We start from the raw sequence: 26,389 nt of genomic DNA, 5'->3' as shown, positions 1-26,389 counted from the left end.
ATTTCAAACTCCTAAATTTTCACCTTAGGGAGGAAACCAAAACAATCAAGACTGCTTCCTTCCTCCAGGAATGAAAACATTTTCCTAATCAGTCACAAAGGCAAGGCTACTTTTCCTTTACTCCCTAATTAGAACACCATCCCTTTAATGTCCAGTCTGTACTGACTCTCAATTGTTGGCAGAACAGGGGAGGAAAATCACACAGCTGAGAATACGGCTGGCTTGCATCTTGCTCTGTCGTTTACAAGCGTGTTGCTCATTCATTGTAAGAGTGGAGCGAACTGCAATGATATAGCTCTATTTTTCCCCCTTCAAAAAAAGAGTAGTTCCTTCCCCTCTACCTGAAGCTTCAATTTAATAGCCAGCACCCACTGGTGACAGGTCCCTTTGTCACCTAACACACATGACACAGACCTTCCTCTGAGAGAGCTCAGTCCGTTTAATAAGACTTGATTCCTTGTACATTAAACAAAATCTGTTCTAAATAGAATGTAGCAAGTGTTTCAAAGAGAGATTTTCCACAAATGGTTAGACAAGCAGAACTTTCCTGAATGGTGCTGGCAAGATGGCTAGAGGATATGATTGTAAGGGCAAGCGGACAATTTAGGAGAAAGACAAGTGATCAAGTCCACCCAAGACACATTTGTTGACCTTTTAATATAATGTGACAGTAGCATGTTAGCTGAGTAATTCAAATTACTTACACTCAGTGGAAGATTAAAAAATACTCCAAAATAATACAGTCGGTAAAACCAGGGCAAAAGGTATGCTTATTTATTTGTCAAAAAAAAAAAAAGTAAGAGAAAAGTAAAAAAAAAAAAAAAGTAAAAGAAATTCATCAAGCCATGAAAAGATATGGAGAAGCTTAAGTGCTTATTACTAAGTAAAAGATGCCAATCTGATAAGGCTACTTTCTTTTTGATTCCAACTATATAACATTCTGGAAAAGGCAAAACTATGGAGACAGTAATAAGATCAGTGGTCGCCAGGGGCTGGGAGTGGGGAGGGATGAATAGGCAGAGCACGGAAGGCTTTTAGGGCAGTAAAACTTCATCTGAGACTATAATGAAGGATACATGTCATGATACATTTGTCTAAACCCACAGAATGCACAACCCCAAGAGCGAACCCTAACGTAAACTATGGACTCTGGATGGCAATACACGTCCACATGGGCTCATCAGTGGTAAAAGATGTACCTCTCTAGTGGGGGATGTCAGTTGTAAGGGAAGCTGTGCATGTGTGGGGGCAGGTGGTACCTGGGAACTCTCTGTACTTTCCACTTAATTTTGCTGTAAACCTGTAACGCCTGTAAAATTAGTCTATTTAAAAAAAAAACACACACAACAACTAAAGGTTTTGACTTACAGATTGTTGGGGTATAAACTCCAACAGAGTTTTATGGAACACCCACTGTTTTTTTGGTAGCCCTACTATGGTAGCCAGCCTTCAAGATGGCCCCAGACAGTGCCTTCCCCCACTGCAGTCTCCTGCATTATACCAGGATTGGGTTGTGTGGCCAATACGGCAGAAGTGATACTGTGTCACTTCTGAGATGAGACAAAAGACACTACAGCTTCCTTCTTGCTCTCTTTTTCTCTCTTGGAATATTCAACTGGGGGGAAGCCAGACGCTCTGTCATGAATACCCTATGGAGAGGCTACACGGTAAGGAACTGAGGGCTTCAGCCAACAGCCACGTGAATAAGTCTGGAAGCAGATCCTCCAGCCAAAGTAAGCCTTCAGATGACTACTCCCTGGCTGAGCTCTTGACAGCAGTCTCATGAGAGACCCTGAGCCAGAACTATCCAGCTAAGCTGCTCCCAGATTTCTGCCAGATTGGATTATACATATATATATTTCTGAGCAAAATTTGAGATCTGAAAAATAAACAAAATCTTAAATTTTCTTGTACACTCATGGCTTCCTAAGAAACGAGCTGAGGTAAATTTTTGCTGTTTTAAGCTGCTACAGTCTGGAGTAATTTGTTACACAGCAGGAGATAACTAATACACTTTGATAGATATTGGGAAATACAAAGATAACAAGCTACATGATGCAGAGACTTTGTCAACATTGTTTGCATCCAACCTCTCAGCTCCTAGACCGGTACCTGGCACATAGTAGGCACTCAAAAAATATTTGTTGAGTGAGAGATGAAGATACAATCATTGCCTTTCAGATGCTCATGTCAAGGGGAAGAAGACGTATAAATGGGTAACTATTACACAGGTGGGAATGATGGAGGTGTAGAAAGGCGATACGGCACAAAGTGTGGCACTGCAGAGGCAGTGATTCCTTCTTTGTCGGCAGGTAATCCCTGGGTCTGCCTGGAGGAGGCAGCAACTCAGCAGGGCTTTGAGGGATAGGCCTTTGGAAATGGGCTGAAATCTGTCATCTTTCTCTCCAGCATTGCCGTCAGATTTACAGCTATTATAAATTTGAAAACTGTGACTTTAAGAAGAAAACTTTCTTCCTCCATGTGAGAACAGTTCTGAAGAAAGTACCAGACAAAGCTGGTAGTTATTAAACATAGTCGTTGTTTGCAGACATGGTCACACACAAGACCAGATCGAGGGAGAAAATGGCAACAACAAAACAAAACAAAACAACAAAACAACAACAAATCTTCCAAGACCTAGGAGATCCAAGGGAAAGTTTTTCCATCTTGCAATGGCCTCCGCAAATGAGGGTGGCATCTCAGGAGATCGCGAAGCCAAGAGAAGAAGGCTCAAGAAACTTGGCGAGAACAGTGGCTCCAAGAGAGTGATCAGAAACAAACAAACAAAAAAGTATAAAGTGACTGGCGGGCTGGGAGATGTTTATCTCAGCGTGGAGCCATGCTTCCTAGTGAATGGCTACAAGAAGTCAGATGGGCGGCTTCCCCACCGCTAGAAACCCCGTCCACGTGAGGCTGCACATTCTGCCGTAGCTGACTGTCCCTGGGCTGTTATTTTTCTTGCTCCACTTTTTTTTTTAACTTAAATTAATGTAAGAAGGAAATTTTATATCATCTTCATGAGTGGAAAATTAGTGTCTTCCTATTACACATTAAAATAAATACCTAACTACTAAAATAATAAACTTACACCCGTATGTCAAAGTCATCTGGAATACCACTGCATTGTGTATGGTCACATTCTGAGAGTCACTGACTTTAGTAAAAGTGATTAAATCCCAGTTCAGTGACAAGTGGCAGGGGGAAGGGTGATGCACCCCATGGAAGATTTCACTTACAGAGAAGCAAAACTAAACTTTTCAGATGTTCAAGGTATAGAATAATCTGGAAGGTAGAATGTTAAGGATTAAGTGCCATTGAAATAACCACGTCAGAACCTTACCCTCATCTCCGGCACTAACCTCATTATTCACAGCTGTCCATTCACAGCTCTGCCTGCCCTACTCGTATAAAGGTCCTCTGTCACCATCTCCCTACCTCAACCAGCACAGAGCAGAACTGCAATAAGGTCCTTTGTAAGAGCAAAGACATGTGTAAGCCATTTATTTTTGGTGTAAAGACTGGCTCTTCGCCTTATGCAAATTGTTGACACATTTTTGTTGGCTGACAAAAAAAAAAAAAAACATATTTTTGAGCAAAATTTTGCTCTGAAAAAATAAACAAAATCTTGGCTTTCCTTGTTCACCCATGACTTCGAATTGCCACTTAGTGCCCATTTGGCGAAACTGTGGGAGCAATTCACTGGAAAGGAATTGACACTTCAATCCAGGCTGAGTAGCATAGTAATGCATGGACCTTCTTAGCCATCCAGGGGCCCGAGTCCCATCCTGGACGTTCTGATTCTGATTCAAGGATGAAATCACACATCTATGGCCCCGAGATGCATAGTTCTGGAGTAAGGCTTTTATATCAAAACAGAACGTGAAGACACATTCTTGGAAAAAATCAATGAGAAGTCTATTATCAGAGCTGGTTTAATTTTTTAATTTATTTTTATTTTTTACTTTTTTATTGACGTATAGTAGATTTACAATGTTGTGTTAATTTCTGCTGTACAGCATAGTGATTCATCTATAAATGTATATATTCCTTTTCATATTCTTTTCCATTTTCATTTCCTGCTATTACAAGGTATTGAATATAGTTCCCCGTGCTATATAGTAGGACCTTGTTGTTTGGTTTAATTTTCTTTAAACATTGATTTCTCTTTAATAGGGCACATTCAAAAGGGGGTTGCTTCAAATTATTTTATTATTCCCAGAGGTTAAAACTCTGAAGAGTTCCTTTTAATCATGAGAACAAGAGTACTCCCTAAAGAACTCTTGCTAAAATACTGTCTGCTGAGGGTGGAGAGGTGCTTGGGAGCAAGGATGAAAGAACAGAAAAGGCAAGTTTATCTGGAAACCACTCAGCCCCAGACAGTTAAGCTGAGGATGAGTTGGGAGATGGTTCTCCAATGTCAGCGCCACATTCGGGTGGGAGGGTCAGAACCTGAGGGTCTCAGCTTCCCTGTCCTGTATCAGGCGGGGGCGTGGGGAGGGTCCCTGACACTCCCCGGCGGGGAATGCATGGGTTTGTGGCTCTGTGGGGGCAAACTCAAAGCCTGTGTCTGTCCTATACTGGCTGTAAGAGGAAGAGAAAGCATTCTGAGCTAGCCCCTGCATCAGTTAGCCTTCCTTTGAAAAACTGATTTTTTTCAATGTCTTAATCATAATTTTAGGACATTTTGGGAGTTATCTGTTTGAATTTATTTTCCTCCCACTTAAAAAGAATATTCACAAATTGCCTCTGAAAAAAGTGGGTATTTACTGGGGGGAGGGTATATCTTGGTGGTAGAGTGCATGCTCAGCATGCAAAAGGTCCTGGGTTCAATCCCTAGTACCTCTCTTAAACAAACAAACAAACAAACAAACCTAGTTACCTCCCCTCCCCCGACAAAAAAAGTGAGTATTTACTTATTTCCCAAGAACCTAGGTCTAAACAACATTAAAAAGCAGGATAAAATGATTCAATTGTCACCTAATGGAGTTTTCACAACAACAGACACTCTTTCTCTCTTTTGTTCTCTTTGGTCCCACAGCTCATAAACAGCAGGTGGAGATGCGGTTTTATTGCTAGGAGGGGCCTTGGAGTTCATCTCATCCAAGAATCTTGTGAAACCCTCCCAAGGCTGACTTCATCATCTTAACTCCGGTTACTCATTCCCCACATTGTAATAGGCAGCCCCAAATAACCTCTGTCTTTGAAGCTGCCACCACCTCTGGCTTTAATGAGGACCTCTGTTTATTTCCCTCAATAAAGGGAAGAGGAGGAGGGGGTGGGTATTGCAGGGCGGTTTCATCTGATGTGAGTCTGGGAGGGTCCCAAACAATCATCTCCGCCCCGTTGGACCACACACCTGGTGAGTGCTGGAGGCAGACGGCGCCAGACAAAGGGGACTGCGGTCTTCTGCAAGATCAGATGGGATCCCATTTCTAAGAAAGGGAGGGGGGATGGCAGGAGGGATGAAGGAGCTAATTCAAGTTAGATGTTACGATGACCTAGCACAGTTTCTCCAAGTCCTCCTAGAGATATTTTGTACTTTTGTAACTTCCCCGCAATAGTTGTTATTCTCAATCCCTATCTATTTCTCAAGTTACTCTGCATAAAAATTCTTAAAAACAGTCAGGGGCTTGTGTGCTTGTATTTCAGCAGTAGGAAAGGGGCTCTGGCTGGTGTGCCTATTATTCTGCAGCGGGGCTGAGGGATGGAGAGAGAAAGCCAGGTGGGAGGGGAGATGAGGGCTGGCCGGTCACCGCAACCCAGGAGGAACAGAAGAACCAGGGGGTCCCCGGAAAGAAGAGAGTCCTGTGGCTGGTGGAGGATGCCTGTACTCTGGCCCAATACAGGTAGTGCGTGGATTGGAAGAAATGCTGTCTCAGTGCAGAGAGACTCAACACAACAGCAGGCTCGGGGTTCAGCCTAAACTGGGGCCAAAAGTCGCCCCCCCTCCAACAGAGTGGCCCTGGACCCGTCTCAAAAAGACTCCCAACTCCTCTCCTGGCGTTTTATCAGAGGATATAAATCATCTGATGACGTGTTTGCAACGTGGAAGCCAGGGCTCAACAATTTCCATTTGTAAATCATTACTCTCTCCAGGCCGTTAGAGCCACCTCCGGCCCATCCCTGGTCCTCCTTGCTGTGCTGAACTGGTCACCGCTCGGGGTAGGGATGGAGAAGTTTAGTACCCGCCTGTCTCACTTCCCCAGCTCCCACCACCAATTGACTTGGAAGGGCCATCCGAGTGTCTGGTTTGGAAGACAGACTAAGATTCCAGCCCATGCCACCTGTACTGGCTTGGCTGGAACTGTCCCTGCCGCCTCCTGGCTCAGGAGCCTCCAGGAGGCAGAGCAGGCTGAGCCACAGACGTATATGAGAGACGACAGACCTCAGACCCACTGAACCCTCAACACCCAGAAAGGCCTGGAACCAACAGTTGTCAGGGACAGAGCTTGGCTGGGAAATTGCGGCCAGTGATGATATAGCTAATCATGTGAACGGAATGGCACCCATCAATGAGTTGTTCAAAAATACAGATTTACCGAGTGTCAGACTCAGAGCAGGGTCTGTAATTCTTCTCTGGATCCCACAGGCCCTGGCATATAGCAGATACTCAGTTCACATGGCTGATTGTAGATAAAGGAGACTAATAAACTGAACCCAGATTTGTTGGGCCCTCCAAGCCATTGCTTCGGCTTTTGTAATAACCATGAATTCTGGTTTCTGTATTTGATGCTTTGACATCTTGGGGTCTTGCGGGCTTTGGAGAGACTGCCCCCACCCCAGGGCTGGCCAGTCCTAAAGACAATAAAGGACTGCTTGTAAGCAAGACTTTGAATGCAAATCAACCAGGCCAGAGCCCACAACCACTTCTTTCATCAGGCTTTCACATTCTGGCCTCCTGCCATCTGCCCTCATCACCCCAGGGCCAGGTACCAGACAACTAGGGACACCGCTGAGCCCCAGGGCCTGCTGGAATGATTCAGGCTATGAAACCCCAATTCTGCTTCCCCTGCCTCACCCATTCCCTCCCCAGGAAACCACAATAAAGACCCTTGCCCACGTTTTCCCCTTACTCCTGTGCTCCTGACCAACACTGGTGCCTTCCCGTGTGTCCCACCCTGTGCTGTGGCACGATGCCTCCCTCCTCTTAGGACCTGGGAGTAACAAACTCTCTTTTCAATGGCAGTCATCTCCTGCTCAATGTAAGTAATAGTAAGAAAACCTACATTTTGAAATTGCTTGGGCAGTCCAACAATGGAATGCAACAGAGGAGCAGCTGCCACTCCCCAAGCACCTACTCTGGTTGAGCACTTAGATATACTTGTTCTAAGCATGAAAATAACCATGAAGATAAGTTTTATGACTCCCATTTTGTAGCCAGTAAAACTGAGCCCCAGAGAGGTAAAGTGGTTGCCCAAAGCAAGTGGCAGATCTGGGATTTTTTTAGCCTCACAGAAAGGAGATGTGAGGTCTGGAGATGGGGTACAGGGGGGGAATGTCAGAGGAAGAAGGGCAGTTCTTGCAATCATTCAGCAACCATCTCTTGAGCAACATGCAGTAGCTAAGGCTGCTGGCTTTCAGACTCCACCTCCACTGCCCTTTCAGTCCAGCCGTGAAACAGGCAGCTCCCTTTCTTTCAGGCCCAGGGAGGCCAGCATCCTGGAGGGGAAGGCTGCATTAGGCCCACCCCACCCCAGGGAGAACCCCAGGGCTGTTTGCTCTATCTCTGCTTTACCCCAAGACAGGATCTGCAGCCAGGGAGCACGGGATAGGAACCATCCTCCTCTTCACCACACAGCTCACCTTTGTGTCCAGGTGTGGTTCTGTTTCAGGGTTTCCTTTGGTGATGGAGTTTGCCCCTCCAAGAAAGGTTCCTTGTCTCCTAAAATCTAGGACCTAAACTAGTTACAAATAACTTTGAGGCTTTGAAAACTTTGAAATCTAGAAACAGAGTGGCGAGAACAACCATTTTTATATTCCTGATCACAAAACAGAACTCCTTTACCAGCAGGGCCATTTGCAGAGGGCAGGGAAAGGACACAGACAACGAGCCGGGGGTCCCGGGCAGCTGCCTTGGAGGCGCCTGAAGCAGGCAGGCTGTTTTCACTTCCACTTTTCCCACCTCTGGTCCATCAGCAGCCTTCAGTGCCCCCCACGTAAACCTACATGTGAAAGGCAGCTCCCCCTGGACACCCTGGAAATGCTCAGAATACTTCAGATGTCACATTCACATTTTAATAGATGCCCTTAGGTCAGGGTTGGGAGATCACCGAAGCTCTAGAGAGAAGAAACGAACCCCTAACTTTGGCAGAGCATACTGAGGTCCAAAGGGGTCTGGAGAACCCAGAGGCCAAGATAGAACTCATCGGACAAAGGGACAAGATCGAGCTCACTTTTACTGGTGGACAAACTATGAGATCGTTTTCACAGACACACTTTGAAGAGTGAAGAGTGAAGAGTGCTCTGTGAACCCACATGCCGGGAGCACAGTGCAGCCAAACGGCTCCTGCACCCTTCAGACGGGGAGCTTGTCCCCAGCCTCCCCCGCCCCATCACCCACTGTAATCTGCCCCTCCAGACCTGACTGCTGCCATCTGCCCCCTTCGGGTCTCTGGCACATCCTATCTTCCGAGTCCCTCCTCCATCATTTAGATTCCTCGTGCTTCCCCAGGTGACCCTGGTGATGGAAGCTAACCCATCCCGAGTGCCAGCCCCTCCCTGCAGCCTCCTCTCTTAACAGGGCTTCCTAAAGACAAGGCCTCTTCTGCCCGCTCTGAACATCTTGGGTTATCTTGACTTGAACTCAATCTCAAGCCACATAGCAGGCACGAGGGAGCAGGTGGGCTTCGGAACACTGTGCAGAAGGCTGGACCATCACTGTCCCCCATCCACTCTGTGGCTGGGCCTTATGGTAACCAGCCGTCTGCATCTGCAGGGCAGGGGCCGGGCAGGCCCTACCTTGCTGGGCCCCCTCTTCAAGGCTCTGTTTCTATCTTCCCAATCCTACTGCTGAACTCTGCATGTGGAGGTTGATTCCAGGCCAGAAGCCGCAGGAGGCGGATGGGAGGGGGCACTGGAGAGGGCGGGAATTTCTCTGACCTGATGTCCTGTAGAGGTTAGTGTCCCAGGCTTCCCTCAGAAGCCACTTAAGGCCCTGTCGTTGTGTCCTGTCCAAACCTATTTCCATTTATATCTATTTCCTGCCAGCGCCACCTCTTAGAGTAATTCATTCCATCTGTCTCCTGCTTCAGAGCCACTTTTTCCCACAGCCTCACCCCAGCCTCGTCATTGCCCAGGGTGTCTCCACCTCTGAAACCACAAACTCCAAGACTCCGCTCTCCTAGCCCCTCCCGCCGCCGCCAGCCTGGTTCTTGAAGGCACAGGGTCTCCAGGGACTGGAACCGCAGTGAACAGGGGGAGGTTCAAGGCCCTGCCTCTGACCAGCTGGGTGACCTTGGGTAACTGGCTTCACCTGAAACTTCACCTTCCCATTGACAAACTGGGAATAATAATACATTCTGAGGTTTACCGGGGATGATGTGTTGAAGCGCTGAGCACAGCCTGCCCGTGCCGTGCGCTCCATCAAGGGGCGCTGTTGTCTCAGGACCACTTGTCACCACTGCTACTAGACACGCACCACCCACCCACCTCCTCCCCTGGCCTCCCCGATCTCCCTGCCTCCACAAGAGCCAAATCGGTGTCCAGAGCTCCTGGCGCCCCAGGACGAGGCCCCCCTCCCCTGGCCCCCACACCACTGTCAGAGCTGGGGAGTGGGCGCTTGGACTCTGCGTGCTCCTGGCAAGACCCCATCATGAATGCTCTCTTGCCAGGAGTTCTGCCTGAGTCCAGCACCACCAACCTCACTGAGTCCTCAGCCTGGCTTTTATCAGCCCCACAGAAGCCCCAGGGCTCCCCATCACCCACTGTAACCCCCCAGACAACCTTGTTAATCCTCTTTGGACCTGGTTTCCCTCCCCAGCTACTGAAACCTTCTCACTGTGGCCTCGGACCTCCCAGCCAGTCATCCAAAAAGATGATTTCCTCAACCTCTGCTCCAATGTTTCTTTTACTTTCTTGTTCTAGCAGAAGCCTGCTTCCCTTGTCTTCTCGAGTGTGAATTTCTCTCTCCTAGGCTCAGGCAGCCAGCCTAGGGGTGCGATGGATGGTTTTCTTTGCTCCTCATTGCTACTTCCAGAACCTTCTCTCCCCAGCTCTCACACGTCTCCTTGTTGCTAAGGGACGCCTGCTCCCCTCCCGTCTCCGGGCTCACTGTCCAGCTCTCTCTCCAGCTCCAGTTCTCACTCTGCCTGCCCCTCCCTCCTCCCCGGAGGTCACGTCCACCCTGACGCACTTGAAATGCGGCCAAAAATGAGATAGGCTCAAAATGCAAAATACACACAAGTGAAAATGTGTCAGTATCTCCATCAATTTCATCAATTACATATCAAATGGATAACATTTGGGATATACTGGATTAAATAAAATGTAGTCCTGTATTTAAATTCATTTCATCTGTGTCTCTTTACCTTTTTGTGCGGCTACTAGAAAATGTAACATTGCACACGTGGCTGGCTCACATTACAGTTCGATTGGCTTTACCAATAATTGAAACCCTTTCTCAGTCCCAATTTCACACGTCCAAGGTGATCTTTTCCATCCTCCCGGTGCCCTCCCTCCAGAATGCTGACTCAGCACTCCTTGACCTCACCAGGACCTACGAAGTATGGACCCCAGTGCCTTTCCACCACTTCTCCCATCTCCAGTCCATCCTTCCCTTCTCATCAGACTCCCATTCCCTGGCCCCTCTCCCCAAATGCTGAAACCTCACTGATTTATGTCATACACTATCTCCCCACGCCCTCCCCTCCATGCCCTCCCCTCCTTCGTCCCTCAAATGAGCTGATACTTGTAAAATGCTCAAAACAGTGCCTGGCCCAGCAGAGCTCGACCAGTGAGCGCTCATTTCCCCCCACACCTGAGCTCCATGCTGCTTCCTGTGGCCTCGGAAACCTTGCCCGGACCCTCTAACAGGCACACTGCTGCCTCTCCAGCACCTGTCGCTACAGGGCAGACTGCGAGATTCTGCCTCTAACTGCACTTCCATTAGAAAATTAACCACATTATAATGCAGGGTCTGTTTACCTGTCTGTGTCTTCAGGGGACTTTATGCCCCTTGAGGACAGGAACCAAGTCCTTTTATCTCTGTTAGCACCAGCAGCAACCGTAAAGCGGTGCCACTTTTGGATGAATGACGTCACAGTTCCTCGTGTCTTAAACTCATCTCTCCCAGCCCTCCTTCATCCTGGCACATCCCGACTTAGTGAACAGGCATGTGTTCAGTCATTCAGTGAGCAGAGGCGCCTCCCGCGGGCAAGACACAGGCTGAGCACTGGGGACATTTGGATGAATCCAAGGCACATGGTGTTTGGTCTCAAGGAGAGCACACAACTCAGGGTACGTGTGAAGGGACAGGCTGACAGGGGCTGGGGGGGCCGGGCCATTAGCCCAGGAAAGATGCGGAAGGAAGCCAGGGCTTCTAGACTCATGTGGGGCCTCAGTCATGCTGCTTGTTATCTGATACCAGGAATCACCACAGACAAACCTGGAATGAGGTGGGAACCAGCTCACTGTCCCAGAGACCAAAAACAGCCTATGGAGGAACGGGAATGCCGTGGGTGGGCCGCGGGGTGGACCCGGGCAGACCGAAGGGCCACAGTGACCCTCACCCTAAGATCTAACATTTTTGAGCACTCAGTGTATACCCGGCACTGCGGGCCTTAATGTGGGATAACTCATGTAGCCCTGGCAACAGCCCTGAGTCAGGGGCCACTATTATCCCATTTTCCAGAGAAGGGAGGGCTGACTCTGTGGGGCTTATACAGCCTGAAAGCTGCAGGGTCAGACTCAGAGCCTGGCCCTGAGTGTGCTCCCCGACACCTGGCAGTGCCACCCTCGCCATGGAGAAGGCGAGACAGTCCCAGTGTTAAGTGTGGCCCCAGGTGCCTGGGGCGAGTGAGGCTGTGTGTAGTCTGCACTAAATGCCAGCCTCCACCCAGGGGCAGTGTAACTCACCCCTCAGCTCCCTCCTCTGACAGCAAACCTCAAGGACCTACTGCCTCTGATGGGGGTGGGGGAAGGGCAGGCACACCTGCACAGAGCCAGGTACCCTCAGGACCCAGAATATTTCTTACAGATTCTGCCATTCGGGGAATAGGACTAAAAGAACTTGCTCGATTTCTTCAAGTACCCAGGTTTCACGGGGAAGCCCACCAGCCAAAACTCTGCATTCTTTCACAGAAGGTGAGAACCAGCCTTAAAACACTGTCCAGGTGAGGGTCTCTGAGACGTGGAGTGGGTGCTCCCGGGGGGACCCTACTCACTAGCTGCTCGGTGCCCCCTAGCCTCCCCCTGTCCTTGTGGTGCACTACGAGCATATGGAGGGTAGACTGAGTCCAAGGGACTTTTCTAGGGTTACATCACCCTGTTCTCCCACAGGTCCCGCGAAGTGAGTGACGTTATTCCCATTTTGCAGATGAGGATGCTGGGGATTCGAGGGTCAGGGCCCCAGAGAAAGAGATCGCCCCAGTCACATTAGAAACTTCACAGGGTCTAATAAAGGGAATATGTGCCAAAGTGTGGCCATGGTGTAAGATACCACAGGCGCCGGAGAAGCTGTAACCTCCCCAGGCCCCCAGAGCGCGGGGGGCAGCAATTACCAAGTCTAAAAGGAGAAAACTCTTGATTGGAGGGCGGCTTACAAGGGGCTGTGACCTCGGGTGGAAGGACACAGCAGGGCAGGAGCTGGGGAATAAATACCCCGACTCCCCATCTTCACCGGCTCCCCGCAGGCAGAGAGCCTGAGTGACGGCGTGGGACTGGAGAGGCGACAGAAGACACCTCACACCAAGCCCAGATCTGCCGAAGTTCAACGTCCAGGCTCTCAGCACCTCCCAGGGCTGTTTCCTCTCTCATGCAGGGAAGGTCCCTGGGGCCAGAGAGACCCAGGACCCTACCTGGCTCTCTGCCCACAGTGAGCAGAGCTGTTACCTAGCAGGGCCGAGAGCCCCCGCGCCCCCAGCACCACAGGAGTTAACATCTCTGCTCCCCTGCTCTGGTGCCTGATTCTCCAACCTGTAGAGGGCGGGGACCCTCTGTGAGGCCCAGCCAGACCCTCCCAGGAAATCCACTCCTACCCTTGGGCCGCTGCCCGGCAGCCCTCCACTCCGCCAGAGGAACCGGAGAGATTTGATTGATGAGAAAGTGGATGTGGGGGTTCCCCAAGGAGAATAATTTCATTTTATGGGGCAGGAACGCAGGAATGGGGAGCTCAGGCCCTCAACTCAGCAAGCAGCCTGACTGCAGGCGTCAGGGCATGGCCAGGAGCATGTGCAACTCATTACCTCCGTGGGCCTCCCATCTGGGCCGCAGGATGACGCGAGGAGCGTGGTGGAGGCCCGAGGCCACGGGGTGAGCATGGCTGCAGTATTTTTCTGACACTAACACCTCTCTCTGGCCCGCTGAAGGGGCCGTGGAGGAGCCAGGCCCAGCCAAACACCTGTCCCCGCCCAGCACTCCACCTCCTGGCGCCAGACTGGAGAGGCTCCAGCTGTCCCGGTGGCGGGAAGAGAAAGGCAGGCCCAGGGAGGTGGGGGAGGGGAAGGAGGCCCAGGGGTGGGGGAGGGGTTGCAGGCCCAGCTGGCCCCTGTTCGGGTTTCTGCTCAAAGGGAGGTGTCAGTGGGCATCGCATTCAGAGGGCGCTTGGCTAGAGGACCTTGGAGGTCACATTCTGCAATGAGCCCACCCATGAATTCCAGTGACATGGGTGGAACACGTGCTATCCCACTGGAGACCCGGCGGTGACGATGACCTGGCGCCTTCCCACCCACAGTGGGGCTGCAGTGAAGATGCTGACAGCTCAGACCCAGGAAGGAGGCAGGGTGCTGAGGTGACCCAGCCGGAGGTCCTGAGGATGAAGAGATCCCGAAGGCGTCACCATAGAGGAGGGGAGCCAGGGAGAGAGACTGGAAGGATGTGGAGGCACCACGTGGGAGAGGGCAGGTGTCCTGTTGTGGAGGGGACCAGGGAACCGAAGCTCAGAATAGCCCCCAGCTCCCTTCTCAGCCGGTGCGTGAATGGAAGGGAAGGGATGGATGGCAGGGCTGGAGGACAGAAGACAGGAGGCAGGGAGAGGAGAGGCGGAAGTCATTGCCTGTGCATGACTATAAGTAACGTGTTTACACCTCAGGGTCTTAAAAGTCCCACCTGCATTAACACCTGAGTCATAGCTGAATATCTGGCCTGCAGTTCTGCCACTTTGCTTCCCCTGATCCCAGTATCTCCAGGACCAAGAGGGGGCACCACCTCTCCTCCCATCTCCCTGCTTTCAAGGGGAAAATCCTAGGAGGGACTTGGAGCCCCAGATGACACTGACTTAATTTCCCCAAGGCCCCAGGGCTGGCAGGGTCTCCCTCCCTTTCCCCACTTCTCCCTGCCCTTTTTCCCCACCAACCTCCAGAAATGAGGACCAAAGCAGCAAAGTGCTGGGGAAACGGATCCGTCTGGCTTGAATTTCCCCAAGTAGGAGCTCACCATTTCCCCCTTAGAAATGAAAGGGGAGGGGAAAAAATCAAACCAGAAAGCTATGAGCTTTTAGGTGGTGGTTTCATCTCAACACTTCGGTCTTTCTGGGGTCCTCACTCCCTTACCCTGTGTCTGGCATCCAGGAAGTGAAGTGGGGAGGAGGACCAGACAATTTGGAAATCAGATTTAGAAAATCTTTGTTTTGCCACCTTGAGATTTCAAGGACCCCTGTGTTTGTTCATTCAACAGATCCTTATGCGACAGGCTGGGAAGCACCAATTCACAGAACAGAGAGGCTTGCCCTTGTCCAGCCTGTGTTCTTCTCGTGAGGAACAGACAGAAAATGACAAACATAATAAATAAGAAAGCGACATAGTGTGTGGAGGGGGTGAGGACTATGGGAAAAAGGGAAGAGAGAAGCAGGGAAGGGGGCCTGGGTGTGCAGAGGGTACAGGAAGCCCTGACAGGGAGGTGAGATTTGAGCAAAGGCTGGAAGGAGATAAGAGGGGAGCCAGGAGGGTCTAGACACAGCGTCTGTCAAGAAAGCATCCTTCTGGGGAGCAGAGGCCCCAGAGAGTGGGAGAGCATGCCAGCAGGCCCGCTGTGAAGGTCAGAGCCTCCTCGGTCATGGTCAGTGCCTAGGATTTTACTCCCACCTGGGCTTTGCAAGACTGGTCCCACCCAGGTGGGACCACACCTCAAATACAACAACCAAGTCTGCTTCTGTGCAGAGAATTTTAGGACCGGACTGGACCTCAGAGACATCCCCTCTGCCCCAAAATAGCACTGAGATGGAGACACTGAGGCCCAGAGAGGGGAGGGGCTGTGCCCCGGTCAGGTCACACACAGCCCACATCTTCCAAACTCTGCTGTCCATATTTTATGGGGTGCCAGCTTCAGGGGGCCCCTGAGGACACTTGCTGGACTCCTAAAATTGCCCTTTGACCAGATCTCCCCAGGACTGGGGGCCCTGAAAGCCCAGTAGCTGGGGTTAATGTTATTTTTCAGTCCTTCTGGTCCAAAGGGTCTTTTTTTAAATCTTGGATTCAGAAAAGGGGATGAGGTCAAGGGAATGGGGAATGATGACCCAATGACACCCCCCAGGCCTCTCCCCACCCCCCGGGGCTCCCCTGCCCTTCCCCCATTGGCACTGCAGGCTGGCCCTGGTGGTCCTCCAGTTACCCCTCTGTGCTGTACCCCAATTCTTTCTTGCCAAACTAGGCCTCTTTACTGATGGGCCAGTGGGGAAAGAGAGTAGATCAAGGATGTGAAAGCCAGCGTGACCTTTGCTGATGTGCTGATGGGCCGTGCTGAGCCCCGGCTAACGACCCGGATTCCCGGGGGTCTTCCTCTCTTCCCAGCTGTCATTTTTTTTTGGTTTGTTTTTTTTTTCCTTTTGGGGGAGGGTAGGTAATTAGGTTTTGTTTTATTTTATTTTATTAATTTTTTTTTAATGGAGGTACTGGGGATTGAACCTAGGACCTCATGTGCGTGCTAAGCATATGCTCTGTCACTAAGCTATGTCCTCCCCACTCCTAGGTGTCACTAACTTGACAGAAATACTTGTCTGGCTCAGTGCAGCTCAGCCAGTAAAACCTCTCCCCACCCACCTCTTCTCTTATAAAACTGTATTCCGTCTTTAAGGCCTTTTACCAGAAAGGCTTCACCCTGCTTGACTTCAATAATCATACATGTTTTTACTTACTTTACATGATGAGTAACTGTCCCCGTGCCAGTTCCTTCCACTGGGATCAGAAGCCCTTGTAGGGCTTCCTCAAAATGTGTTTGACAATCCAGAGGAAGAGCTCTGATGGTGGGTAGTTATCAAACCTCCTGTCTCCTCTCCCTGCTGGGACTGTCCCCACCTCTGCCTTTCTGAGCCACCCAGCCTCCCTTCCTATACTAAGCACCTTGTGGAAGGAAAGACAAGGTTGGAGGAGGGAGAGGCATTTCTAATTTTGAGCAATTTACAAGACAAAGGCAGCTGGCAGCATGGAGCACAATGAAACATGGTGCTCGAGAAAACAGGTGAATAAAGGCATCTAGGATAGTTAATTTTATGCATCAGCTTGATTGGCCATGGGGTACCCAGGTAAAACCTCATTTCTGGGTGTGTCTGTGAGAATGTTTCTGGATGCGATTAGCATTTGAATTGGTGAACTCAGTAGACCAGACTGCCCTCCTCCATGTGGGTGGGCCATGTCTAATCAGTTGAAGGTAGAAAAGGTGGAGGAATTCACTTTTTGCTTCCTGCCTGCCTTCTGGAGCTGGGACATCTCATCTCATTTTCTCCAGCTCTCAGACTGTGGTTTACACCATTGGCTCCTCTGGTTCTCTGGGCTTCACCTACTAAGTGTTGAGCTCTGTGCTAGATGCACAGGAGTCGTCTGTGGCAAGGTGCCCTGAGGTCCTCTGGAAGAAGTTGCACCAGTTGACTCTCCAGCATGTTAGCAAATGACCAGCCCCCACAGACGCAGTGCCATCTGGGTCACTGGGGTGCTCCATGAGCCAGGCGGGCCTCAGACCTGGGGGAGGATGTGTACACTGGAGAGATGCGTTCCCTCCTTGCAAACGCTTCGGGAAGTGGATTGGATGGTCCTCACCTGGGAGGGTCTGGGCTCCTCGGTTCAGATGCTTTTTGCCTGACCCCAGCCTCACTCAGAGGAGAGGATGGCAGAGAGGGAAGTGGGCTGCCCTAGGAGGCAGGAGACTCAGTGCTGGGGCCTGTCTGTGACTGATGAGCTGCATCATGCTCAATGCTTTTCTCAGCCTCCGCTAGCTCACCTGTAAAACAGGTCGCACCTGGCTGGTCTCACAGGTGCATTAGATGCATCCACGAGTAAACACACCTTCCTGAGAGTGAAGTTCAACCTACGCAGTGTTAGGAGTGGGATCAGCAGCACCCTGGGGCCAGGCAAAGGTTGGGTGGAGGGATCAGGGCCGAGCATGTGCCCAAGACCCCGCCCGAGGTACTCACCCTCCTCACACAGGTTCAGCTTGGACAGGCTCCTGCCATCGAAGGGTTCCTCGAAGATGGAGCCAGAGTCACGGTCACTCACGGTGTGCAGGTACATGGCTTTGTTCTCCATGGCGTCCTGAGGCAGTGAGCGGGGAGCAGAGGGAGGGTTCAGGGGAGAGAGAGACAGTAAGCTGAAAGTGGAGACAGAAATGAAAGCGCAGAGCAAGGCGCCCACCCGGTGACCCAGACCCTAAATGCTGGGACCCTCCCTCATCAACAGGCATCATCCACCAGGTCCTCAGGACCCTGATGCCCCTTCCCCAGCTTCCTTGGCTTGGGGAGGCCAAGGCTCTTTGGACCTTTCTGATCGTGCAATCCATCCCCTTCCTTCCACAGCTCTGGGTGGTGCTGGAGCCCTGCGCTGGGGCGGGGGGCCAGGCGGGCACCAAGAGCCGTGCCAGGAAGAACTGATCCTCCTGATCTAAGTGGAGTAGCTGCAAGCTTCCGGAGCCTCGGACACATCAGAGAGACGGGCTTCTGCCCTGTGTTGGAAATGCGGGGAAACGAGACACAAAATGGGGTACAGAGACCATCAGCCAACATAGCGGAGACCAGGGCTGCTCCGAAACCCAGCCTGGCGAGGGGAGCTGGGTTCAGGGGACCATAGCAGGGATTCACCCCCATGGGAGCCTGAGGAGCAGGCAGTCTTGGTGGGGTCCCCCAGACCCTGAGGCCTGGGCAGCCTTAGACCGGGGCAGAGCTCCGGGGTCTGGATGGCCTCCTGAGGCTGGATTGCTGAGGCTCTGGGTGGACCCCGTGGAGGTCCAGGAACGCACCCATCACAAGGGGTAACACTATGCTGTGTGAAGTAAACCATCCCCGCTTCCACTATGTGCACAACGATCCCATTTTGTGCTATCGACACACGTCCCGAGGACGTGACTGGAGAGATGACAGGCGGAGCTGTTCTGGGTTTCTCTGCAGGAGAGAAGTATTATGAGCCTCTGGTGGGGATTGCAGGGATTTCGTGCTTATTTTTGTTTGCTGGATTTTCTGGGTTTTCTCCGATACGTTCGCATTCTTTATGTAATAAGAAGAATTCACTTGCCCGGCCAGATCGCAAAGTATTTATTTACACAAAGTACTTGATACGCTTTTCCCACGTATCCGCTCGGTGATTTTACAAATGGTCCTCTGCTTTCAGCTCAGTTCCAGCCATCGGTTTGTGTTGCCCTTCGGTACTGATGCCCTTTGACTCTCTGGATATTGAACCCCCAAATCCGCTTTTAAAAAGTGAATTATTTGGAAGTTAAAAGCTCCCAGGAGGATGTATGGGTCCCAGGCCCAGCATGGAGTCATCTCAACCCTGAGGCCCAGAGCACTGGGCCAGGTGTCTACCGCCAGGAAGAGAGGGCAGGGCCTGGCAGGTGGCAATGCTGACCCAAGGGAGCCGCCCAGCAGTGCTTCTTCAGAGGGAGGTGGGAGAGGAGGCATCCGCCCCGCTCCAATAAACAGGGACAGTGAAGGAGGAGGGTGGCCGGATCCCTCTGCCGGGCACAGCAAACACAAATCCCCTATTTCCACAATTTAACTTTTGTCTCCAGAGACCTCTGGGCTCAGGGCTGAGAGGAGGCCTGAATGACCCAGGAGGGATGGATGGAGCTTCTGCTCCTGACTCGTCTAGTAATGGGATGCCACACGCCCTGCACACGTGTTCACGCACGTGCACACACACAGGCACGCACAGTGATGGTGTTCCCAGACCCTGTAGGCCTTTCCTCCAGCCTGTGGGAGGTGGGCAGAGGGGAGCTCACAGCTCTGCCAGCATCTCTCCTCCCTGCCCCAGGGGTTCCCAGGAACCCCGAGACGGCTCCCAGCCCAGCTCCTCCAGGCTGCAGTCATGTCCAGTTTGCAAGTCTCACTATACTGACCCTCCATCCAAGTCCTCCACCCAGGGAGGACCTCTAGGTGGGGCCCTGGGCAGCTCCACTGCTGCTAAGCTTCAGGGGACCCTCCCTCGTTTCACAAGCACTCAGTGCGGCACCCCTCCCTCTGGCCTCAGTCCTGGGGAGCTGTGAAGCAGGAGGCCAGTGTCTCTTCTGAGAGATCTCTCTGCCAAAGACAACAGCAGCTGCCGCCCAGGGCCCATGGGGACGCTGCGTGCCGGGGGTGGAGGTGCGGAGCCGGGCTTGGACCAGTTTCCCCATCTGCCTTTGTACCTTTCCTCTCTGCCCATCAGCCCTTGGACCAGAGCTGGAATGCGAGCTGTTATCTGGAATGTGTCTGTAGGGGCAGCCCCTCCCTGGCCCCCTCCCCACCCCTCAGCTGGTGGAGCAGGAGCCCTGGGAGCCTGCTGGGGAGAGGGGCTGGGCTAAGCAGGAGGCCAGATGTGAGTGCGATGAGATTGGAAATGCTTAGCCAACTCTGCTAATGTTTGTTACTTGGGAATGAAACCTAAGAATGTTCTGTCTGCCCCAGGTTTTATTTTGGGCTGTTTTTCTTTCTTGGGGAATGGGGGGCAGGAATTTGGACCCTCTGATCATTGGTCTTACAGCCTTTGGGAAAAGTTTGCACGACTAACTGCTGAGTGTGATGATGGAGCAACGCCCACCCCCCAACTCCCCACCCCTCCACACAAATGCCTGGACCTTCCTTGCCTCCCACGAGCACTGTGAGGGGGCAGGTGGCATCTGTCATTCCCATTCTACCGATAAGCCAACCGAGGCCCAGAGAAGCAGGAATTGATGGATATCAGAGGGGTGATCCCACCCTGGGGCACTGGCTCAGCCTGAGTTTGCTTCGTCCAGGAAGCATGTATCAGTCCCTTTTGGTGGCCACCTTTAGGGACCAAGACGAGGCAGTGAAGAAGGCCAGGTGGGACCCCTGGAGCCAAGAGAGCTGGAAGGGAGGAGACCAGGGCCACAGAAACATAGGCAGGGTGTGGACACCCAAGGGACCTGTGGGGAGTGGAGGCTCAGAGGACATGGGTCCTATCCTGGCACCACCACTTACCCCTGGGGAACTTTGCCCAATCAGCCTCAGGCCATCACCTCTGTGCTGGGGAGGACATATCTGCCAGCCATTCGGCCCTGGCGAGCCTCGTGTGGAACGGAGCACGTGGGAGGGCTGTGCGAGCTGGTGGTGGAGTCCGGTGAGAACCAGCAACCCCCAGCATCTTCTGATCCAGCCAAGCAGCCAGGTACGGGGCACTCCAGGTTCCTGAGTCCTCCCTCGCACTTTGCCAGCCCCAGCAACTGTGCTGCTTGGGTCGCTTTGCAAAGGCAACCGTGACTGCAGAGCCTGGCTGGGAGCTGGACCCTGACTCTCCAAGTCCCCCTCTGGGCAGCAGCATGACTCAGTTGGGTCTCCTGCTGAGGGGTGGCCTGAGCCTTGCTGCTGTAGACACGGTGTCTCTGGGGTTCCATCTTCTAACGCTACAGGGCTTGTAACTCATCAAAACCAAATTAAAAAATCACCATGAAAGTGGCCCTCTCTGGAGAGAGAATTGCTAAGTAGGTTTTAAGCCCTTTCCTCCTCTGACTGTACTTGGTTACTCTAAATCATAACCCAGAGCCGGAGAGGCGCAGATGTTTTATAAATAAGCTCTTCCTTCATACATTCCGCCGCTGGGCACACGTGCGCACGCATGCACACGCACTCTCTGCACACGTAGAGGGACTGCGACCTGTGCCATCTGCTCCCTGAATAGGCTCTTGAGCTGTGACACGAGCCAGGCAGAATTGCCACCAGGGCAATAGCTTCCTCCAGCACCCAGAGGCAGGCTCACATGGCCAGCCCAGGCAGCTGGGTGAGGGCCCAGCAGACCCGCGAAGGCTGACAGCTAGGACCTCCCCACCCAGCGCCTAGTACCCCGCTCCATGTCCTGAGGATACCCAAAGCCGGTGCCCGTGTCTCCGGGCCACCTTCAGGAAGCCATGCCCAGGTGCTAGGACAGAGTTAGCGCTGAGACTCACCTGAGTGCCTCCAATTAGGCTGCAGAGAGGCTCAGTTCCTGGCGTTCGCCATGGTGGCTGGAGGGCTAGCTGCTGCCACTGACCCGAGACCCAGGCAGCCCCTCAGAGCTTGTCCCCACTGCCAGCCAAGTCCGGATGGAGTCATACAGAAAGAGGCGGTATGGTGCCCGGTGTCTCGGGGGTGACTTCTCCAGGAGGATCAGATCAGGAGGCAAGATGCAAGCTTGTGCCCCAATGGGAGTTCCTGTCTTGGTACCTCACCTCGGTCAGCCTTGGGCAGCGCTCGGAAGATGTTCTGTGGAGGTCCCAGCAGCTCCGCTAGTCTGAGCAGTGATCGGCCGCTGCTCCGCCGGGCGGGCTTTATAAAGTTGTCGGAGCAACAGCGGAGGCTCCCCTGGGGCCTGGAACGCGTCCCCCCTCTAGTGGACAATATCAGCATTACAGCCCCGCGCAGGAACGCCCGCTGGGTCCAGAGCAGGGAAGTCAGCCTTGGACTTGGGATTCCAGCCGCCTGTTCTAAAGGCCTTCCCTGCTCAAGGTACTTTTTGGAAGCTTCTAGGGGAATGGCAGCTAGTCCTGGCTTATGAGCCATGCCAGAAACCGAGCCTTGTAAGTGTATTTATAGAACAGAATTGGCATTACTCAGTTCATTCACTCAACTTGGCTTCGAATTACTTTCTGTGTTTTCCTGAAGTCGCATCCACCCGCAAAGGACACAGATTGCCCACACTGGGCAACTCGGAAAAGGGCTCTGTGAGTGCTGAAGGAACATCCCAAGGTCACGTTCAATGCAACTTAGCAAGGAAGCCAGCATTTGTGGAGTACTGACCTCCCACAAGAGCCGGGATTCAGGGGTGAGTGAGAAGAGCCTGCTGTCCTCAGTGGGTCGTGATCCAGGCCGAAGGTGGGCTTGGGCACAAATAACTGTAAATCTAATGTAAGTGTAAGCATGACCGATGCTGTGTGAAAAAGGAGATCTCATCAAACTGCTAAGGGGGTCATGACCTTCAGATTGGGGTGGTGATGGGAGAACTCATCAGGGAAACTCCAAACACAGTCTGAGCCACTGCGCACAGTTTACGCGTCCACCCCCCACCCCGATCCCCCCACTGCTGGGACAGAGCTCTGAAGGTGGCATTCATGAGCACACTCCTGTTTATGGGTTACAGGTTCCGCCTCAACACTTGAGGGTCAGGCCTCATACATGACACTAGTTTGCCAAGGCTCAGCTCTCTGACCACTGTGCAGCCACCAAGCCACAGCTGAGTCAGAATTGCCTTAGTCATTCTCAGTGCCTCACCTCCTGACCGTCCCTGGGAGGCAGCTACCAGATGAGGCTCCAAGGCTCCATTTTACAGCAGGGAAAAACAGTATTTACATAATAATGATGGTGACAATCATAATAATTGGAGGAGGAGGGGAGGGGAAGGAAAACGAGGGGGAAGATGTGAGAAAAAAACGCTTTATAGTATGTACCCTGTGCTAGGCAATTCCAAATGCTTTCCATATGTTAACTCATTTAACCTTGACAACAACCCTGAGAGGCAGGTGCTGTTACATTCCCACTTGATGGAGATGGAGGGACTAAGTAATTTGTCCCAGGTCAAGCAGCCTGTAAGTGGCAGAGCGGGATTCCGCTTCAGGCAGGGTGACTGTAGAGTTTGTGCCCCAGCCCCTCCCCCAAACTGCCTCTGGTTAAAAGGAGTGTTTTTGCTTTTTTTAGTCACGCATCAATTTATCAATATTCCTAGGAATGTAATTCATCTTAAAACTAGCAGGAAATGTGCTCAAAATGTTATGGCCAGGGACCTCGTTGCAAAACCGGAAGTATTAGCAATAAATGCAGTAGTTGGTGAGACCCTGGTGCTGTCCCACTTTACATAACACAGAGCATTTTTCTTAGCACTCCTACACCAGTGTGCCCTGCCCTAGGGGAAGGGAAGGATGGGAGCCCAAATGCAGACCAGACAACTGGCTGAGCCTCTCCTCAACATTGGTGATTGATGATGTGGACATGGAGAGGTCTAGTTTTCTACACGTGAGACCCACAAGTAGATATAGAACTATTAAACTGTAACAGTGCAGGACGAATGAAGTTTATCCTTTTAAATTCAGTAGCTTCAGGCAAGAGGTCATGTCTTTCTGTCTCGTTTCTGATTGATTTCACTTCTTATAGTGATAACATTTGTCCATGTTGGTGTGTATAGCAGTAGTTCATTCTTCTTTTCTTTTGGCTGGGTAGTATTCCATTATATGCATATAGTGCAATTTGTGTATTCATTCTCCTTTTTTAAATTAAAGTATACTCAATTTACAATGTTGTGTTAATTTCTAGTGTACAGCATAGTGACTCAGTTATAGATATATATATATTCTTTTTCATAATTTTTTCTTTGTAGGTTATAACAAGCTATTGAATATAGTTCCCTGTGCTGTACAGTAGGACCTTGATCTTTATCTATTTTATATATAGTAGTGTGTATCTGCAAATCCCAGATTCCCAATTTATGCATTCTCCTTATGGTAGGCATTTGGGTTATTTCCCATCTTTTTCTATTATGAATAAAGCTGCTCAGACATTTGATAACAAAGTATAGGGATGACTTCGGAGGCATGTTTTCTAGTGGTTGAGGGTCCTTCCGGCATCTCATAGCTCAGAGGAACTTCTTGTCTCCTGAAATCAGCATGGTCCCCAAAATGGTTTGCTTCCGTTCAACCACGGAAGGTGTTTGTAAGAGATACCCCCTCCCACCCGAGATGGTATGATGAAACTGTGATTGCATTGAAGGAGATTGGGATCAACTCCTGAAGAAGCTGTGTCTGTGGATATGGAGGCCAGTGAGGCGCATCAATGTGCTCAAGCGCTTCCTGCTTTCTTTGATCTCATTTGATTGTCCCAACTCTCTAGAGCAGAGGTTGGGGAGGGAGTTATCACCCTCAGTTTTCATAAGAAGAAATCGAGCAATGCTGAAACCGAAGGACACGATGCTGGGCTGTTGGAAACAACCTCCACCACTGACCTCTACCTCTGAGGCCTCTACTTCTGCAAGGGATTTCTTCCATACATTCGGTTATTCATTCAACAAACATCTGGTGGGTAACTTTCAAGCAAACTATTTCAGATATTTTTACAAACATGAATTGGGCCCAGCCCCTGTCCTTCAGGATTTCCTTTGACTGTTCCATCTACCTGGAATGGTTCCCCCAGATGTTTCAAGGTGAACTCTTGCCTCCTTCCAGTCTTTTCTCAAATGTCTCCTTCTCAGTGGAGCTGACGGTGATGATCTTGTTTAAAATTCCTCTCCTTCCCCCACCTTCCTGATTCTCCTTCCCCACCTTCCTGATTCTCCTTACCCTGCTCCACTTTTGCTCTTTTTAAAATCACTCTGATTGACTTAACTCACCACGTTTGCGGATGATGACTGACGTACTGTTGACGGTCTGCAGTACACGCACTCTGTGAAGGCAGCTCACTCATGTGTCCCAGCTGCCGAGACCCGTGCCTGGCACACAGTGGGTGCTCCACTGATACATGTTGTGTGAAGATCTGGGGAAAGTGTTGTAGACACAGGGAGCGGGCAGACTCGAAGGCCCCTGTATGGAAGCAAAGTGGACCTGCTGGAGGGGCAGGCATGAGGCCCATGTGGCTAACCGGAGAGAGCGAGGAGGGGGAGCTGGACCATTCTGAGCACAGCGGGAAGCCCAGGCCACTGCTCCTCTCCTCACATCCTCTTTTCCCAGGGAGTGCAGAGGTCCTGTGTCATATATTTAGGGTTTTTTTTAAACATACATCTTCACCATAATTTGCTATTTTTTTTATTAAAGTATAGTTGATTTACAATGTTGTGTTAGTCTCATGTGTACAGCAGGTGATTCCATTTTATGTGTGTGTGTGTGTGTGTGTATACACAGATTCTTTTCCATTATAGGTTAATACAAGGTATTGACTATAGTTCCCTGTGCTATGCAGTAGGACTTTGTTGTTTATCTATTTTATAATCTATTTTATATATAATAATGTGTATCTGTTAATCCCAAACTCTTAATTTTTTTCTTGAAGTATAGTCCATTTACAAGTGATTCAGTCATATATATATACACACACACACACATTCTTTTTCATTATAGGTTATTACAAGATATTGATTTAGTTCTCTGTGCTCTACATTAAGACCTTGTTGTTTATCTATTTTATATACAGTAGTTAACAGTTGGACTTAACTGATGTTTTTTAGAACATTACATCCAAAAAACCCAGAATATACACATTTTTATTTTTACAGTTTAAAAAATTTAATTGTGCTCAAATACACATAACATAAAAATACACCATCTTGACTATTTTTAAGTGTCCAGTCAGTAGTTAAGTATATTCACAGAGTCATACAACCAGTCTCCAGAACTCTTTTCATCGTGCAAAACCAAAACTCTGTACCCATCGAACAGTAACCTCTGCCCGCTTCCCCCTGCCCCTGGAACCCTCAATCTCTTTTCTGTCTCTATAAATGTGACTATCCACGTACCTTGCTGCTCCTTCATTTGTGGCCTGCTCTACAAAAAATACATTCTTTATAATGTTTACATTTAGCCTTTTCTTCTTCATTTGTTTTAAGCCTGATTCATGGGATATACAAATATTAAAAAACAATTTTCATCTGTGGTTCACAAACCAGTGTTTATCTTCTTCTGTGGCTGTTCAGCTTCATGGGAATGTCCTGGCGAAAAGCACGTCATCTCTCAAAAGCCAGAATTTAGATTTGCTGTTTTAAAAAAGTAACTCTTGTTTAATCAGACGGTGAATTTCATCGCTCTATTTAGTTCTTGTTCAGGGGAGTTTTGGTAAGAAGTTACTGTATACACGTGAGATGATGTGGGA

General features: G+C 50.5%; 1 protein-coding gene across 1 annotated transcript in view; it reads right to left on the bottom strand.

Annotated features, from left to right (window-relative positions):
* SCARA5 (scavenger receptor class A member 5) overlaps window positions 1-21,862 on the bottom strand; it is a 96,170-nt gene extending 74,308 nt beyond the window's left edge. Inside the window, 2 exon segments of the mRNA XM_032471043.1 lie at window positions 17,558-17,675; window positions 21,514-21,862. Of these exon segments, the coding sequence (XP_032326934.1) occupies window positions 17,558-17,669 (112 nt within the window). The 5' untranslated portion in view covers window positions 17,670-17,675; window positions 21,514-21,862.
* Between the last annotated feature and the right edge of the window lie 4,527 nt (window positions 21,863-26,389).

This window comes from Camelus ferus, chromosome 31 (genome assembly GCF_009834535.1).
Source record: "Camelus ferus isolate YT-003-E chromosome 31, BCGSAC_Cfer_1.0, whole genome shotgun sequence".
Lineage (NCBI taxonomy): Eukaryota > Metazoa > Chordata > Mammalia > Artiodactyla > Camelidae > Camelus > Camelus ferus.
This window is presented reverse-complemented; position numbering and strand designations above follow the sequence as displayed.